This window comes from Salmo salar, chromosome 07, assembly GCF_965601325.2.
Source record: "Salmo salar chromosome 07, fSalSal1, whole genome shotgun sequence".
Classification (NCBI taxonomy): domain Eukaryota; kingdom Metazoa; phylum Chordata; class Actinopteri; order Salmoniformes; family Salmonidae; genus Salmo; species Salmo salar.
The window spans coordinates 71,484,901-71,503,022 of record NC_138297.1 but is presented as its reverse complement, the minus strand read 5'-3'; the positions used below and the strand labels follow the sequence as shown (position 1 = coordinate 71,503,022).

Genomic DNA, 18,122 nt, shown 5'->3' with positions numbered 1-18,122 from the left:
AGGGGGGGAAAGGAGGGGGGGAGCGAGAGGAAGGGGGGGAGCGAGAGGAAGGGGGGAGGAGGGAGAGAGGGGGCAGAGCGAAAGGAAGGGGGGGAAAGGAGGGGGGGAGCGAGAGGAAGGGGGGAGGAGGGAGAGAGGGGGCAGAGCGAAAGGAAGGGGGGGAAAGGAGGGGGGGGAGCGAGAGGAAGGGGGGGGGGGGTTCCATTACTATGAGAAAACACCATAGGGGTTGATAACAGGGTTAAGTACCAAACACAAGAACACAGACAAACAGGGAGAGACTACCTGTCCAATATGAAATGTCCAGTTGTGTTTTCTGCTGCGGGTCCTAACGACCACGACCCGATATGCTCTTCACTTCAGAGAATCTTAGAAAGAGAAACCATAGTTACCGTATGCCAACGTCCTCCCCTGTCCGTATGATCCACTCCAGAGAGAGGAGAACCCAGTGTTGGTACTGTTCATTCTGCTGCACCAGATAGTCAGAGGCTTCCTTCATAGACAGACTCCTGTTGGCCTGCTGCTGCTGCTCCGGGTCTGTACAGTCATGTTGGCCTGATGGGGACAACATGAACGTGAGCTGCAGATAAACCACTTATTATTAGACAGGCAGGCAGACAGACAGACGGGCGGAGACAGACAGACAGGCGGGCGGAGACAGACAGACAGGCGGGCGGAGACAGACAGAGGGACAGACGGACACCTCATTTCAACAATAATCCACCGAGGTAAGATTTCAAACTATCCTTGAGCAGTTAGTGTCATCATTACAGCTAAAAAAGGCATTTGTCATTTGACAACACACACTGAGTGGACCAAAAATTAAGAATTCCTTCCCAATACTGAGTTAAACCCCCCCTTTTCCCACAGAACAACCTCAATTAGTCGGGGCGTGGACTCTACAAGGTGTAGAAAGCGTTCCACAGGGATGCTGGCCCATGTTGACTCCAATGCTTCCCACAATTGTGTCAAGTTGGCTGGATGTCCTTTGGGTGGTGGACCATTCTTGACACACACGGGAAAACCCAGCAGCGTTGCAGTTCTTGACACAAACCGGTGCAACTGGCACCGACTACCACACCCTGTTCAAAGGCACTTAAATCTTTTGTCTTGCCCATTCACCCTCTGAATGGCACACATACACAATCCATGTCTCAGTTGTCTCAAGGCTTAAAGATCCTTATTTAACCCGTCTCCTCCCTTTCATCTACAACAGATTGAAGTGGATTTAACAATGAGGGATCATAGCTTTCACCTGGATTCACCTAGTCAGTCTGTTATGGAAAGAGTTTTGAACACTGTGTACACCCTGAGGTCTTCATTTGAAAACAACACATTCTAACTATTTAAGCATAGCACACAGCCAAGGCTGGAGGATGGAAGAGTCTCAATCAAATGTATTTATAAAGCCCTTTTTACATCAGCCGATGTCACAAAGTGCTGTACAGAAACCCAGCCTAAAACCCCAAACAGCAAGCAATGCAGGTGTAGAAGCACAGTGGCTAGGAAAAACTCCCTAGAAAGGCCAAACCTAGGAAGAAACCTAGAGAGAAACCAGGCTATGAGGGGTGGGCCAGTCCTCTTCTGGCTGTACCAGGTAGAGATTAGAAACCTAGAGAGGAACCAGGCTCTGAGGAGAGGCCTGTCCTCTTCTGGCTGTACCAGGTAGAGATTAGAAACCTAGAGAGGAACCAGGCTCTGAGGGGTGGCCTGTCCTCTTCTGGCTGTACCAGGTAGAGATTAGAAACCTAGAGAGGAACCAGGCTCTGAGGAGAGGCCTGTCCTCTTCTGGCTGTACCAGGTAGAGATTAGAAACCTAGAGAGGAACCAGGCTCTGAGGAGAGGCCTGCCCTCTTCTGGCTGTACCAGGTAGAGATTAGAAACCTAGAGAGGAACCAGGCTCTGAGGAGAGGCCTGTCCTCTTCTGACTGTACCAGGTAGAGATTAGAAACCTAGAGAGGAACCAGGCTCTGAGGAGAGGCCAGTCCCCTTCTGGTTGTACCAGGTAGAGATTAGAAACCTAGAGAGGAACCAGGCTCTGAGGAGAGGCCTGTCCTCTTCTGGCTGTACCAGGTAGAGATTAGAAACCTAGAGAGGAACCAGGCTCTGAGGGGTGGCCTGTCCTCTTCTGGCTGTACCAGGTAGAGATTAGAAACCTAGAGAGGAACCAGGCTCTGAGGGGTGGCCTGTCCTCTTCTGGCTGTACCAGGTAGAGATTAGAAACCTAGAGAGGAACCAGGCTCTGAGGGGTGGCCTGTCCTCTTCTGGCTGTACCAGGTAGAGATTAGAAACCTAGAGAGGAACCAGGCTCTGAGGAGAGGCCTGTCCTCTTCTGAGCTGTACCAGGTAGAGATTAGAAACCTAGAGAGGAACCAGGCTCTGAGGAGTGGCCTGTCCTCTTCTGGCTGTACCAGGTAGAGATTAGAAACCTAGAGAGGAACCAGGCTCTGAGGAGTGGCCTGTCCTCTTCTGGCTGTACCAGGTAGAGATTAGAAACCTAGAGAGGAACCAGGCTCTGAGGAGAGGCCTGTCCTCTTCTGGCTGTACCAGGTAGAGATTAGAAACCTAGAGAGGAACCAGGCTCTGAGGAGAGGCCTGTCCTCTTCTGGCTACCAAAAAGTTCCTTTCTTAAACGTACCAGCAATATGAGCCAGGTGGTCGTGAAGGTTGAGCAAGAGTTTCAGAATGGTGTCTTTCTCCATCTTGTTCTGAAATCCAGAAAATATCAAGTCAATATTTTTGTCACAGTAAACAGACATCTGTCAATACAATATGTAGTGCTAAAAAGTATATTTATTAATTTAATGTACCACAGATAATTAAATATTCTTCAGGTAAATGCTCATGTGTGGCAGTATAAAATATATTGTTTCATGTAGACTTCTATATCTTTCAGTCCTTTACATTACAATTTAATCCCAGCCCCCCCTCGTAGGAGGGCCTTTTGTCATCTGGTAGGCTGTCATTATAAATAACAATTTATTCTTAACTGACTTGTCTAGTTAAATAAAAGGATCAATTAAATAAAAATAAACAATATCACTGTATTTGCTAGCAGGGCCTCAAACCAACTTTTTGGTCAACTAATCACTGTGGCAGGTAGATAAAAGAAAATATCAACCAGCCACTCAGATTTTCCGCCAAAATTACACAAGAAAAAAAATAGTTAAGCTTTAAAGTTCATTAAAACAATAAATATATGACTAATCAGACAGTGGTGTATTGCTTAATTTCATGAAATATTTTGTGACTATACTAAAATATCATGTAACCTGCCCCTTTAAGGTTGGGAGGTTACCGCGGTAACGCCACCAGAGTCATGTTTGTTGCCAGCGGGTAGTGGGAGCACCGTTTCGTAAGGGCCCAGAATGCAGTGGGCGCGGCGTGTAGTGGGAGGGAGCATCGTGTAGTGGGAGGGAGCACCGGGTAGTGGGAGCACCGTTTCGTAAGGGCCCAGAATGCAGTGGGCGGTCTGCAGATGTTCATGTTTGGTCCTGATTGCTAGACTGCGACACAAACTCAGCCTTTAGACAAGGCCCAAAATTATAAGAAAATATACTTACATAAGAACTGTCAAACTCGCTGCCAAACGGGTGGTTCTTAACTGAGGAAAGAACAAAAATACAGACATTATAATCCAACCACTTGAAACACAGGGGACAATAATGACAGACAGTAAATGAATACATCACAGATATATGTTCTTTCATAACCTAGTGTAGTTACCCTAGTGTAGGCCGACATTGTAAATAAGAATTTGTTTTTAACTGACTTGCCTAGTTAAATTAAGGCTAAATAAAACATAAAGAGCGAGGGTTGAGGAGAGAGAGGAGCAGACGGTCACAGTGAGGGTTGAGGAGAGAGAAGAGCAGACGCTCACAGTGAGGGTTGAGGAGAGAGAAGAGCAGACGGTCACAGTGAGGATTGAGGAGAGAGAAGAGCAGACGGTCACAGTGAGGTTGAGGAGAGAGAAGAGCAGACGGTCACAGTGAGGGTTGAGGAGAGAGAAGAGCAGACGGTCACAGTGAGGAGAGAGAGGAGCAGACGGTCACAGTGAGGAGAGAGAGGAGCAGACGGTCACAGTGAGGGTTGAGGAGAGAGAAGAGCAGACGGTCACAGTGAGGGTTGAGGAGAGAGAAGAGCAGACGGTCACAGTGAGGGTTGAGGAGAGAGAAGAGCAGACGGTCACAGTGAGGAGAGAGAAGAGCAGACGGTCACAGCGAGGAGAGAGAAGAGCAGACGGTCACAGCGAGGAGAGAGAAGGGCAGACGGTCACAGCGAGGAGAGAGAAGAGCAGACGGTCACAGCGAGGAGAGAGAAGAGCAGACGGTCACAGTGAGGGTTGAGGAGAGAGAAGAGCAGACGGTCACAGTGAGGGTTGAGGAGAGAGAAGAGCAGACGGTCACAGTGAGGGTGAGGAGAGAGAAGAGCAGACGGTCACAGTGAGGGTTGAGGAGAGAGAGGAGCAGACGGTCACAGTGAGGAGAGAGAAGAGCAGACGGTCACAGTGAGGGTTGAGGAGAGAGAAGAGCAGACGGTCACAGTGAGGGTTGAGGAGAGAGAAGAGCAGACGGTCACAGTGAGGATTGAGGAGAGAGAAGAGCAGACGGTCACAGTGAGGGTTGAGGAGAGAGAAGAGCAGACGGTCACAGTGAGGAGAGAGAGGAGCAGACGGTCACAGTGAGGAGAGAGAGGAGCAGACGGTCACAGTGAGGGGAGGAGAGAGAGAGCAGACGGTCACAGTGAGGAGAGAGGAGAGAGAGAGCAGACGGTCACAGTGAGGAGAGAGAAGGAGCAGACGGTCACAGTGAGGGTTGAGGAGAGAGAAGAGCAGACGGTCACAGTGAGGGTTGAGGAGAGAGAAGAGCAGACGGTCACAGTGAGGAGAGAGAAGAGCAGACGGTCACAGCGAGGAGAGAGAAGAGCAGACGGTCACAGCGAGGAGAGAGAAGAGCAGACGGTCACAGCGAGGAGAGAGAAGAGCAGACGGTCACAGCGAGGAGAGAGAAGAGCAGACGGTCACAGCGAGGAGAGAGAAGAGCAGACGGTCACAGTGAGGGTTGAGGAGAGAGAAGAGCAGACGGTCACAGTGAGGGTTGAGGAGAGAGAAGAGCAGACGGTCACAGTGAGGTTGAGGAGAGAGAAGAGCAGACGGTCACAGTGAGGGTTGAGGACAGAGAGGAGCAGACGGTCACAGTGAGGAGAGAGAAGAGCAGACGGTCACAGTGAGGAGAGAGAAGAGCAGACGGTCACAGTGAGGGTTGAGGAGAGAGAAGAGCAGACGGTCACAGTGAGGGTTGAGGAGAGAGAAGAGCAGACGGTCACAGTGAGGGTTGAGGAGAGAGAAGAGCAGACGGTCACAGTGAGGGTTGAGGAGAGAGAAGAGCAGACGGTCACAGTGAGGGTTGAGGAGAGAGAAGAGCAGACGGTCACAGTGAGGGTTGAGGAGAGAGAGGAGCAGACGGTCACAGTGAGGGTTGAGGAGAGAGAGGAGCAGACGGTCACAGTGAGGGTTGAGGAGAGAGAGGAGCAGACGGTCACAGTGAGGAGTTGAGGAGAGAGAAGAGCAGACGGTCACAGTGAGGGTTGCGGAGAGAGAAGAGCAGACGGTCACAGTGAGGGTTGAGGAGAGAGAAGAGCAGACGGTCACAGTGAGGGTTGAGGAGAGAGAAGAGCAGACGGTCACAGTGAGGGTTGAGGAGAGAGAAGAGCAGACGGTCACAGTGAGGAGAGAGAAGGGTAGACGGTCACAGTGAGGGTTGAGGAGAGAGAAGAGCAGACGGTCACAGTGAGGGTTGAGGAGAGAGAAGAGCAGACGGTCACAGTGAGGAGAGAGAAGAGCAGACGGTCACAGTGAGGGTTGAGGAGAGAGAAGAGCAGACGGTCACAGTGAGGGTTGAGGAGAGAGAAGAGCAGACGGTCACAGTGAGGGTTGAGGAGAGAGAAGAGCAGACGGTCACAGCGAGGAGAGAGAAGAGCAGACGGTCACAGCGAGGAGAGAGAAGAGCAGACGGTCACAGCGAGGAGAGAGAAGAGCAGACGGTCACAGTGAGGGTTGAGGAGAGAGAAGAGCAGACGGTCACAGTGAGGGTTGAGGAGAGAGAAGAGCAGACGGTCACAGTGAGGGTTGAGGAGAGAGAAGAGCAGACGGTCACAGTGAGGGTTGAGGAGAGAGAGGAGCAGACGGTCACAGTGAGGGTTGAGGAGAGAGAAGAGCAGACGGTCACAGTGAGGGTTGAGGAGAGAGAAGAGCAGACGGTCACAGTGAGGAGAGAGAAGAGCAGACGGTCACAGTGAGGGTTGAGGAGAGAGAAGAGCAGACGGTCACAGTGAGGGTTGAGGAGAGAGAAGAGCAGACGGTCACAGCGAGGAGAGAGAAGAGCAGACGGTCACAGCGAGGAGAGAGAAGAGCAGACGGTCACAGTGAGGGTTGAGGAGAGAGAAGAGCAGACGGTCACAGTGAGGGTTGAGGAAGAGAAGAGCAGACGGTCACAGTGAGGGTTGAGGAGAGAGAAGAGCAGACGGTCACAGTGAGGAGAGAGAAGAGCAGACGGTCACAGTGAGGGTTGAGGAGAGAGAAGAGCAGACGGTCACAGTGAGGAGAGAGAAGAGCAGACGGTCACAGTGAGGGTTGAGGAGAGAGAGAGCAGACGGTCACAGTGAGGGTTGAGGAGAGAGAAGAGCAGACGGTCACAGTGAGGGTTGAGGAGAGAGAAGAGCAGACGGTCACAGTGAGGGTTGAGGAGAGAGAAGAGCAGACGGTCACAGTGAGGGTTGAGGAGAGAGAAGAGCAGACGGTCACAGTGAGGGTTGAGGAGAGAGAAGAGCAGACGGTCACAGTGAGGGTTGAGGACAGAGAAGAGCAGACGGTCACAGTGAGGGTTGAGGAGAGAGAAGAGCAGACGGTCACAGTGAGGGTTGAGGAGAGAGAAGAGCAGACGGTCACAGTGAGGGTTGAGGAGAGAGAAGAGCAGACGGTCACAGTGAGGGTTGAGGAGAGAGAAGAGCAGACGGTCACAGTGAGGGTTGAGGAGAGAGAAGAGCAGACGGTCACAGTGAGGGTTGAGGAGAGAGAAGAGCAGACGGTCACAGTGAGGGTTGAGGACAGAGAAGAGCAGACGGTCACAGTGAGGGTTGAGGAGAGAGAAGAGCAGACGGTCACAGTGAGGGTTGAGGAGAGAGAAGAGCAGACGGTCACAGTGAGGGTTGAGGAGAGAGAAGAGCAGACGGTCGCGTCACAGTGAGTCACTGTCTGAACATGAGGTTGGATGCAGACCAACATTAGCAGGGCTGTGGTGAGCTAGTGAGTGTGAGCATTGCACACACACACACACACACACACACACACACACACACACACACACACACACACACACACACACACACACACACACACACACACACACACACACACACACACACACACACACACACACACACACACACACACACGTCTGCAGAGGATGAGCTGTATGCTTGGCACACAGTCACAGACATTTTATTATCTTAAAACATTCATTGAAGTAGTAGGCGTTACATTAATACAGTCTATGATTAACACATCAACAACGTTACAGACTGTAGCCAATGGGGTCTGTCCATAATGGCCCTCTATTCCCTACGTAGTGCACTACTTTAGAACAGGGCCCATTGGGGACACGACCCTATATGATTCATACCAAATTCATATGATTCATACTTGAGGTCGACCCATTTAATTTCAATGGGGTCAACTGAGAGCTCTGGGCGTCTGCAGTTCAAACACCATTTCGCAATTTGCATTGTTTTATATCTATTTGCTTGGCAGAGCCCTTCACTCTGTGGATGATTTGCATGGCTTAAAATACATTCATCAGTCAACTACCAGCAGACTGGTCCGGCCTGCTGAAGTGAAGAGCTTCTATTTATCAGGCTGCAGGACACAGACAGGAGGGAGATGGAGGAACCTAGCTAGTGTCTAATCCAACAGGGACAGGAGGGAGATGGAGGAACCTAGCTAGTGTCTAATCCAACAGGGACAGGAGGGAGATGGAGGAACCTAGCTAGTGTCTAATCCAACAGGAGGGAGATGGAGGAACCTAGCTAGTGTCTAATCCAACAGGGACAGGAGGGAGATGGAGGAACCTAGCTAGTGTCTAATCCAACAGGAGGGAGCTGGAGGAACCTAGCTAGTGTCTAATCCAACAGGGACAGGAGGGAGATGGAGGAACCTAGCTAGTGTCTAATCCAACAGGAGGGAGATGGAGGAACCTAGCTAGTGTCTAATCCAACAGGGACAGGAGGGAGCTGGAGGAACCTAGCTAGTGTCTAATCCAACAGGAGGGAGATGGAGGAACCTAGCTAGTGTCTAATCCAACAGGAGGGAGATGGAGGAACCTAGCTAGTGTCTAATCCAACAGGAGGGAGCTGGAGGACCCTAGCTAGTGTCTAATCCAACAGGGACAGGAGGGAGATGGAGGAACCTAGCTAGTGTCTAATCCAACAGGGACAGGAGGGAGATGGAGGAACCTAGCTTGTGTCTAATCCAACAGGAGGGAGATGGAGGAACCTAGCTAGTGTCTAATCCAACAGGAGGGAGATGGAGGAACCTAGCTAGTGTCTAATCCAACAGGAGGGAGATGGAGGAACCTAGCTAGTGTCTAATCCAACAGGAGGGAGATGGAGGAACCTAGCTAGTGTCTAATCCAACAGGAGGGAGATGGAGAAACCTAGCTAGTGTCTAATCCAACAGGGACAGGAGGGAGCTGGAGGACCCTAGCTAGTGTCTAATCCAACAGGACGGAGATGGAGGAACCTAGCTAGTGTCTAATCCAACAGGAGGGAGATGGAGAAACCTAGCTAGTGTCTAATCCAACAGGAGGGAGATGGAGGAACCTAGCTAGTGTCTAATCCAACAGGAGGGAGATGGAGGAACCTAGCTAGTGTCTAATCCAACAGGAGGGAGATGGAGGAACCTAGCTAGTGTCTAATCCAACAGGAGGGAGATGGAGGAACCTAGCTAGTGTCTAATCCAACAGGAGGGAGATGGAGGAACCTAGCTAGTGTCTAATCCAACAGGAGGGAGATGGAGGAACCTAGCTAGTGTCTAATCCAACAGGGACAGGAGGGAGATGGAGGAACCTAGCTAGTGTCTAATCCAACAGGAGGGAGATGGAGGAACCTAGCTAGTGTCTAATCCAACAGGGACAGAGGGAGATGGAGGAACCTAGCTAGTGTCTAATCCAACAGGAGGGAGATGGAGGAACCTAGCTAGTGTCTAATCCAACAGGGACAGGAGGGAGATAGAGGAACCTAGCTAGTGTCTAATCCAACAGGGACAGGAGGGAGATGGAGGAACCTAGCTAGTGTCTAATCCAACAGGGACAGGAGGGAGATGGAGGAACCTAGCTAGTGTCTAATCCAACAGGGACAGGAGGGAGATGGAGGAACCTAGCTAGTGTCTAATCCAACAGGGACAGGAGGGAGCTGGAGGAACCTAGCTAGTGTCTAATCCAACAGGAGGGAGATGGAGGAACCTAGCTAGTGTCTAATCCAACAGGAGGGAGATGGAGGAACCTAGCTAGTGTCTAATCCAACAGGAGGGAGCTGGAGGACCCTAGCTAGTGTCTAATCCAACAGGGACAGGAGGGAGATGGAGGAACCTAGCTAGTGTCTAATCCAACAGGGACAGGAGGGAGATGGAGGAACCTAGCTTGTGTCTAATCCAACAGGAGGGAGCTGGAGGACCCTAGCTAGTGTCTAATCCAACAGGGACAGGAGGGAGATGGAGGAACCTAGCTAGTGTCTAATCCAACAGGGACAGGAGGGAGATGGAGGAACCTAGCTTGTGTCTAATCCAACAGGAGGGAGATGGAGGAACCTAGCTAGTGTCTAATCCAACAGGAGGGAGATGGAGGAACCTAGCTAGTGTCTAATCCAACAGGAGGGAGATGGAGGAACCTAGCTAGTGTCTAATCCAACAGGAGGGAGATGAAGGAACCTAGCTAGTGTCTAATCCAACAGGAGGGAGATGGAGGAACCTAGCTAGTGTCTAATCCAACAGGGACAGGAGGGAGCTGGAGGACCCTAGCTAGTGTCTAATCCAACAGGACGGAGATGGAGGAACCTAGCTAGTGTCTAATCCAACAGGAGGGAGATGGAGAAACCTAGCTAGTGTCTAATCCAACAGGGACAGGAGGGAGATGGAGGAACCTAGCTAGTGTCTAATCCAACAGGGACAGAGGGAGATGGAGGAACCTAGCTAGTGTCTAATCCAACAGGAGGGAGATGGAGGAACCTAGCTAGTGTCTAATCCAACAGGGACAGGAGGGAGATAGAGGAACCTAGCTAGTGTCTAATCCAACAGGGACAGGAGGGAGATGGAGGAACCTAGCTAGTGTCTAATCCAACAGGGACAGGAGGGAGATGGAGGAACCTAGCTAGTGTCTAATCCAACAGGGACAGGAGGGAGATGGAGGAACCTAGCTAGTGTCTAATCCAACAGGGACAGGAGGGAGATGGAGGAACCTAGCTAGTGTCTAATCCAACAGGGACAGGAGGGAGCTGGAGGACCCTAGCTAGTGTCTAATCCAACAGGAGGGAGCTGGAGGACCCTAGCTAGTGTCTAATCCAACAGGAGGGAGATGGAGGAACCTAGCTAGTGTCTAATCCAACAGGAGGGAGATGGAGGAACCTAGCTAGTGTCTAATCCAACAGGAGGGAGATGGAGGAACCTAGCTAGTGTCTAATCCAACAGGAGGGAGATGGAGGAACCTAGCTAGTGTCTAATCCAACAGGGACAGGAGGGAGATGGAGGAACCTAGCTAGTGTCTAATCCAACAGGAGGGAGATGGAGGAACCTAGCTAGTGTCTAATCCAACAGGAGGATAGCTAGTGTCTAATCCAACAGGGACAGGAGGGAGATGGAGGAACCTAGCTAGTGTCTAATCCAACAGGGACAGGAGGGAGATGGAGGAACCTAGCTAGTGTCTAATCCAACAGGAGGGAGATGGAGGAACCTAGCTAGTGTCTAATCCAACAGGAGGGAGATGGAGGAACCTAGCTAGTGTCTAATCCAACAGGAGGGAGATGGAGGAACCTAGCTAGTGTCTAATCCAACAGGAGGGAGATGGAGGAACCTAGCTAGTGTCTAATCCAACAGGAGGATAGCTAGTGTCTAATCCAACAGGGACAGGAGGGAGATGGAGGAACCTAGCTAGTGTCTAATCCAACAGGGACAGGAGGGAGATGGAGGAACCTAGCTAGTGTCTAATCCAACAGGAGGGAGATGGAGGAACCTAGCTAGTGTCTAATCCAACAGGAGGGAGATGGAGGAACCTAGCTAGTGTCTAATCCAACACCCTGTTTTTCTACTGCCTGTTGCCCCTACTAAGACAGCAGTAAGTCTGGTTGGGGTGTGTGTGTCCTATACAGGGAAATCACTGGTTACTATGTACACCCTGCTCTGCTCCTCAAATGTACAAACATTTGAGTCATTTAGCAGACACTCATGTAAATCTCTCTGGACAGGAGCAATTAGGATTAAGTGACTTGCTCAAGGGCACAAACAGATTTTTCCACCTAGTTGCCTTGGGGATTCGAACCAGTGACCTTTCGCTTACTGGCCCAATGCTCTTAACAGCTAGGCTACCTGCCGCTGGCACACTATTCCCTATGTTAGACCAGGGCCCGTAGGGAATAGTGTGACATTTGGAAGCAATCCCAGCTCCCTGCTCTGGCCTGCCCCAGTCTCCGCTCCCCCCCGGCCTGCCCCAGTCTCCGATTCCCCCCCGGCCTGCCCCAGTCTCCGATTCCCCCCCGGCCTGCCCCAGTCTCCGATTCCCCCCCGGCCTGCCCCAGTCTCCGATTCCCCCCCGGCCTGCCCCAGTCTCCGATTCCCCCCCGGCCTGCCCCAGTCTCCGCTCCCCCCCGGCCTGCCCCAGTCTCCGATTCCCCCCCGGCCTGCCCCAGTCTCCGTTCCCCCCCGGCCTGCCCCAGTCTCCGTTCCCCCCCGGCCTGCCCCAGTCTCCGCTCCGGCCTGCCCCAGTCTCCGCTCCGGCCTGCCCCAGTCTCCGCTCCGGCCTGCCCCAGTCTCCGCTCCGGCCTGCCCCAGTCTCCGCTGTGATCTGACACCACCACTATCTGTCTCAGACACCTTCCATTATTCAACACTTCCTCACTTGCCCTCCCCACATGAAATGCTTCCTATACAGAGAGCCTGTAGTGAACGGTTTAATTATAAGGCATGAATTATAGGCATGAATTTGTGTAAAATACACACTGGTTGGGGTATATATATATATATATATGTATGTATGTAGCCAATCCCTTCAAACCACACCAAGTCAGGACCCTGTTTTTATCTAAGAAGGTGAACTGAGAAACTACCTGCACTGTAAAATGCTGCTGAACAGGTTATTGAATATTTCATGTGTTTTGTGGCTTTGACAGCACTCACTGGTGCAGTACTGAGGTAGCATAAGTGTAGCTGCAGTGACCTGGCAGGCATAGGCATCTTACCTGCTGATTTGGCTAATGCTAGTCATTTGCTTAGGTCTATAGGTTTAATAGCTCACAGTAAATACTACAGTATCTGTATTAAGGCTTTAATAGAGTCATTTCTATGAGCATACTCTGAAGCACACACAGTGGGGTTGAACGAGCTAGTGGCTGATAGTTAGCTATGGAAGCCAACGGGTGGAGGGAGCTATCTGTGTTGACATGCTAAAACGTCTGCTGTACCCTCCATAAAGAAGAAGTGTCCCTCTATGTAGAATGATGATGTAGGACTTCCTGTCTCTGAAGGTGTGAATGGCTGAGAAGGGTGGAGGGGGTCAACCGTTAAGCCTGCTTCCTTACACACCAAATTAGTCCTATGAAATCATCGTTTTTAGGCCTAAACGTTTAGGTTCCCTGTGGCGATTTTCTGCCAAGAGGCAAATAACAGATTTTGATGTCAGACAACGAGTGACTCTGTGCAGAATACAAAAAAACGCATCATGTACTGTAGTGTAAAGGGTATAGATGTTACATCTCTTCTTATTGTCTCCTCCCTGAATTAAAAATGGATCCATTTCAAAATATGTGAGTAGCAATTTAAAACTTCTGTTGAGATTGTTTTCATATTACAAATGTCCACAAGGCTAAAAAGTCTGGCCATCCTATGTATAAAGCAGTATCTAGATAGTCACTAATATTACTAAATACCTGGGCTGGTTAGCAATCACTTTTAAATGTTGATATTATACTGCAATTTGGAAGCAAACTGAAGCTTTATATAATGCTACAATTGAACAGTAAACCTAACCACAGAATGATGGATTGGATTGGATTGAGAGACAAAACACTACTAGCTAACTATGTTTAGGAAGTTACATTTACTAGGCTGGATACTTACTGACAACATCGACCTCAGAGGCTCCAGATCCCCTCATCCGGAGATACATGAGGCCGAGCAGGAGGAAGAACAGGCAGGCCGCCATGAGCAAGAACATGGACAGGTAGTGGGCGCTGAACCCCCAACCACCGGTGGACGACCCCACCTCCTCCCGCTTGAATTGCTGGAGCAGCTCATCCTCCGGCACCGTGTGCTTCTGCTTGAGACTCGACTGGCTGTAGGCATGGTTGGGACCGCTATGATTTGAATGGTTGGGTCGGTAAGTAGCGGATAGAGTGTTGTAGTTGGAGAATCGAGGTCTCAGGCCGATGCTGAATCGGCTGCTGCTGCTGCTGCTAGTGGCGCCATCCCCGCTGTCGGTGTGGTTTTTATTGTAGGCGGAGGACGGGGAATTGTTGCCGCTGCTTTCCCCGGGGCTGCCGCGGTCGCTCCCCCCAGTGACAGCCGACACGTACATGGTCCCCCTGGGGTAATGGCGTCGCAGCAAGCTCCCGCTCAGGGACGATTCGCCGGGCACTCGCTTCTTTCCCTCTTCATCATCCTCTTCCTCCCCCCGGCCTCCCATCATGTCTAGTCGACTCCTACTAGCGCCAGGCGTGTCATTCAGCCTGATTGCCATGCCTGTAGTCGTTTCCTGGCCGCTCTCTGACCCCCTGGCACTTCTGTGGGGAGACGGCTTGGAGGAGTGACTCCGTCTGGAGTAGTGTTGCTGTAAGTGCCGGTCTCGTTGACGGTCCTGCCCATATGTTATCCCACCTTCTTCCTCTTCCTCCTCTTCCGAATCCGAGTAATCCCCGACTAGCTTACTACTGGTGTTCAGTGAGTAAGACGCCCTGTTCCCATTCAGAGACCGACTGTCTCTTTCCGTCTCCCCCTGAAAATCGCCTTCCTCTTCGGGCTCTTCGTCGTAACCCTTCACTTCCGCGGGCCGCGAGTCCTCGAGGCTCGATTTTCCCCGGTCCACCCAGCCGAGAGAACCGGGTCCGCTTCTCCTCCCCTCCAGCAGCCCAGCGGGAGAGGAGTTGTTTCTGCTGGTACTCACAGCGACTCCCAGGCTCTTTCGAGTGGCGGTGGCAGCTCCCGTTGTAGGCCTGATCTGCTGTTGTTGTTGTTGGTGGTACGCGGAGCCTCGGTCTCTCCTGCCGCTGTGGTTCGCTCCTCGTTTTTTCTTCGGGTCTTCCACGTCCGATTCGTCCGAGCTAAAACCCAATACGAACTTCCCCGCTCCACCAGTTCTCTTTTCGTTTAGGACCGGTCGACCACCGGGGCTACGACTGCTAGTGCTCAGGTGCGTGACGTCATTGCTAGCTGGCCTGGCTCCCGCCGCTGTGTAACTGCTGTTACCACCGCCGCTACTGTTGTTGATGCTGCCGCCACTGTTTCGGGTTTTCCCCGCCCTGGTTCCTTTCTGTTGTTGTTGTTCCTCACGTAGTTTCTTTAGTTTTTTCAAATAAACCGGTCTCGTGTTCTCAGAGACCGGGCCTGGAGTGAATCCAAAGCTCTTTAACTCAGAGAAAAGCTCTTCGTCCGTTAGCTGCGCCGTCGCCATCTTTGCTCGGGAAAAAAACCTCAAAGCTGTGACGGAAGTGACGAACAAATAGCAGACCCAGACAGGAAGAAAGAAAAAAGTTCTCCTCAGTAAGTCAGCTGTCTACAGGCAGGGGGCAGGCGTCTGACCTGCTAGAAGAACAGTCACCTACAAATACTTGGTTCTATCTAGTGTCTGACACAATTGTAAATGCGTCGTTTTACAAACACATTGTTATATATGAATATTGATTTTTGGAGGTTTACCTCGTAGTGGAGTCTAAAGGTTGATCCAATCAAATACATGGTTGGTGACAGCCGCATCTAGCTACTGTAGATTCGATGTGTGTTTAGTCACGTACTCAGGGTCGCTGGTGTAGTTGCAGTGTACAGTGAAATACTTCAGCGCCGAGCTCCAACAGTCCATCATTCCTGTAATAGTCTATAGGAATCTAGAGTCTATTATTTATTGTCTTCTGTGAGTACTGTAGACTGTTTTTGCATAAACCACCTAACGGTATGGTAAAAGGCCTAGTACATGTTTTAAAAAAAAAAAAATATTACACCTTTATTTAACTAGGCAAGTCATTAATTAATGAAAAATATAATAAAAACGAATGAAAACAAAATCATTTTATACTCAGTGTAGCCTATGGCATTTGTTCTTTGGTAATCTAGTGATATTGATTTGAAATATTTAATCATGAAAAACACCAATTCTCATTGACAAAACTCTGTTGGAATGTAATAAAATAACACATGTCTGGCATTTCTGCATTTCTCGCCCGTTTCCACTCTAATACCTCAGACGAGTACCATCCTTCAGAATATGGGCACCAGGTGACATACCACAATCTGAAGTGTTTATCTTGGAGAGTTTATGGGCCTTATAAGACAAAGACCACACAGGAAGATGATTTGTCTTGAAGCCCCCATCCCTCCCCCCTTTTCCTCTTCCTATTCTGGAGGCTTGAATTGAGTCAATGCAACAAACACATTTTTGTTTTATGAGAATAGGTCCGCTAGCTACATCATGCAATTCTCATCACCATGTTAATATTTTGTAGGCTATAATTTATAATGATTGTTATGTTTTTTTTTTACTGGGATTCATCAGAAAAACGGATGTGTGGGTAAAATGTTTTTTTTTTAAATCAGGGATAGATTAGACCACTACTCAGACCAATAAAAAAGTATTTATAGTGCCAGTTGTTTGGCACCATGTTACGCCATTTACTTCCTACCCCATTAATCAATAGGCAGGCATAGCCTAACTAAATGTGCACCAACTCTTTACTTCCCATGTCCCACTGCGCCACCGTGTGACCACACATCCTCCCTGCAGCGCCCGCTGTGTACAAGTAGCTTGCGACGTAACGCAGGCGTCTCACTGTCAATGAAAGAGGCTCACTCACAGCATACCAGACTTGAGTACAGTGGCTAACCCAGCATACACAGACACACAATTTAACTACGAGGAGACCGAACGGATATACATTTGCAATTTAAAGGGTTAGATTTGAGAGGCTGCAACTCAGGATGGCTACCGAGACAGCCTCAGTTTTTCTGTCCCCCATCAAAACGTGCTTTCTTCTACTTTTGGGTGGTTTGATGTCCAAAGCTGCGCAGGAGCAGCAGGGAAGTTTGTACATGTGGATTGATGCCAACCAAGCCAGAATCCTAATTGGTAAGTAGCGTTTATTTTTCAATTAATCCAATGTTACAGTGTCACTTGAATTATCATAAATGTGCATAGAAAAGATGGGTTGTAACTTGAACTTTAAAGGGGTGAGTTCCATACACTGTGAGCCCTATTATATTGGACCGAGTTAAACTTTGTAGGCACCCATGCGCTTTCGCATGTGTTTTAAATGCTCTGGTTGAAATGTCAGTGTGTGTTATTGTGCAGGTTTTGAGGAGGATATCTTGATCGTGTCGGAGGGGAAGATGGCTCCATTCACAACTGACTTCAGAAAGGCCCAGCAGAGGATGCCTGCGATACCTGTCAATATCCAGAACGTCAACTTCACTTGGCAAGCTACTGAACAGGTAGGACACGGCGATAGGGTCACAGCCCATAGGCCTACTTTCATTTGAAAAGAGGAAAATGTGTATATTTGATTCCATTTATTGTAATACTTTTAGTGGTCATCGATAGGCTATATCAAAGGCTATTGATCTGAGAACATGCGCGTAATTGTAGCCAGTGGGCAATGCGGTGACTAGTGCGCAATTCTATATGGCGAAAAGGCTGCAATTCATTTTGTTTTTAGAAAATAATGATTAAGGTTGTTTTTCTTATTATTTTGAATCGATAGGTTAATAGCCAATGTTTAGTATGCATTGATTAACCAAATTATGCATTTAAAAAACGAACTTCAAATGAAGAATGCCTTTGAAATTATTGTCTCGGTAAAGATCAATAAACTAGGCAAGAGCCACTGACTATCCCCCCACACTTAAGCCTTCATTCAAAAACTAGTCCACATTTCTTCTGAACTATTGTTTCTCACGCTTTCCCTACATCAAAGACCCAATTCTGATCAAACAACTACGCAATTTTGGAGGTTTAAAAAGAAGCCTATGAGCGCGGTAGCAGTAGATGATTGATTTAAAAAAAGCTTTAGCTTGACCAGTTTCCTTTTTTAATATTCTAATTCCCATCTCTTGCGGTATTTTACATGTCGGTGTCGTGGACCTGCCGCCACGGATCAAAGAGCCGGGGCGCCGCAAGGCCGCATCTAGGACATGTGCCAAACATCTGGTCCATCTGCGCTTTTGAAAACATTGGTCAAATTCTCAGACGCGTGCCAGACCCATCCCGCGTTCTTTATTGGAACAGAGAAGGAGAAGAAGGTTCCATTTGGAATCGCTTTGTGCAATGGTGTCCCTGTTCATAAGCTTTGTTATGAGAACAACTTTGGCAATAACAGTCAGTGCAGTGGCAGAATTATTGTATTTATCTATACACAAAAAAATGCCTTGCAAACAAGTACTTCTCTTTCCTATAAGTGATTTGATAACCTACTGTTGAGGCCATTGGACAATATTGACATTTATGTATAACACACATAAAACGGTTATAAACTATTGATGGTAATAATGTAATGAAGATGTAAATATACCCTCTTTTATGTTCAAAGACATTGAGCTTCATGAAGACTTCACAATGAGCCTAGGCTATATATATAAAAATCAAAATTAAATAAATGAATGAATA

General features: G+C 49.3%; 1 protein-coding gene and 1 long non-coding RNA gene across 2 annotated transcripts in view; one reads left to right on the top strand and one right to left on the bottom strand.

Annotated features, from left to right (window-relative positions):
* Nucleotides 1-14,962, bottom strand: part of LOC145880078 (inner nuclear membrane protein Man1) — a 43,323-nt gene extending 28,361 nt beyond the window's left edge. Inside the window, exons 1-4 of the mRNA XM_082978038.1 lie at nt 13,376-14,962; nt 3,564-3,604; nt 2,639-2,708; nt 393-555 (exon numbers count right to left, since the gene is read on the bottom strand). Of these exons, the coding sequence (XP_082834164.1) occupies nt 393-555; nt 2,639-2,708; nt 3,564-3,604; nt 13,376-14,924 (1,823 nt within the window). The 5' untranslated portion in view covers nt 14,925-14,962. The remainder of the gene's footprint in view (nt 1-392; nt 556-2,638; nt 2,709-3,563; nt 3,605-13,375) is intronic.
* Nucleotides 14,963-16,108: 1,146 nt separating this feature from the next.
* Nucleotides 16,109-18,122, top strand: part of LOC106592950 (wnt inhibitory factor 1) — a 61,457-nt gene continuing 59,443 nt past the window's right edge. Inside the window, exons 1-2 of the long non-coding RNA XR_014392843.1 lie at nt 16,109-16,589; nt 16,812-16,951. This is a non-coding gene — a long non-coding RNA (wnt inhibitory factor 1). The remainder of the gene's footprint in view (nt 16,590-16,811; nt 16,952-18,122) is intronic.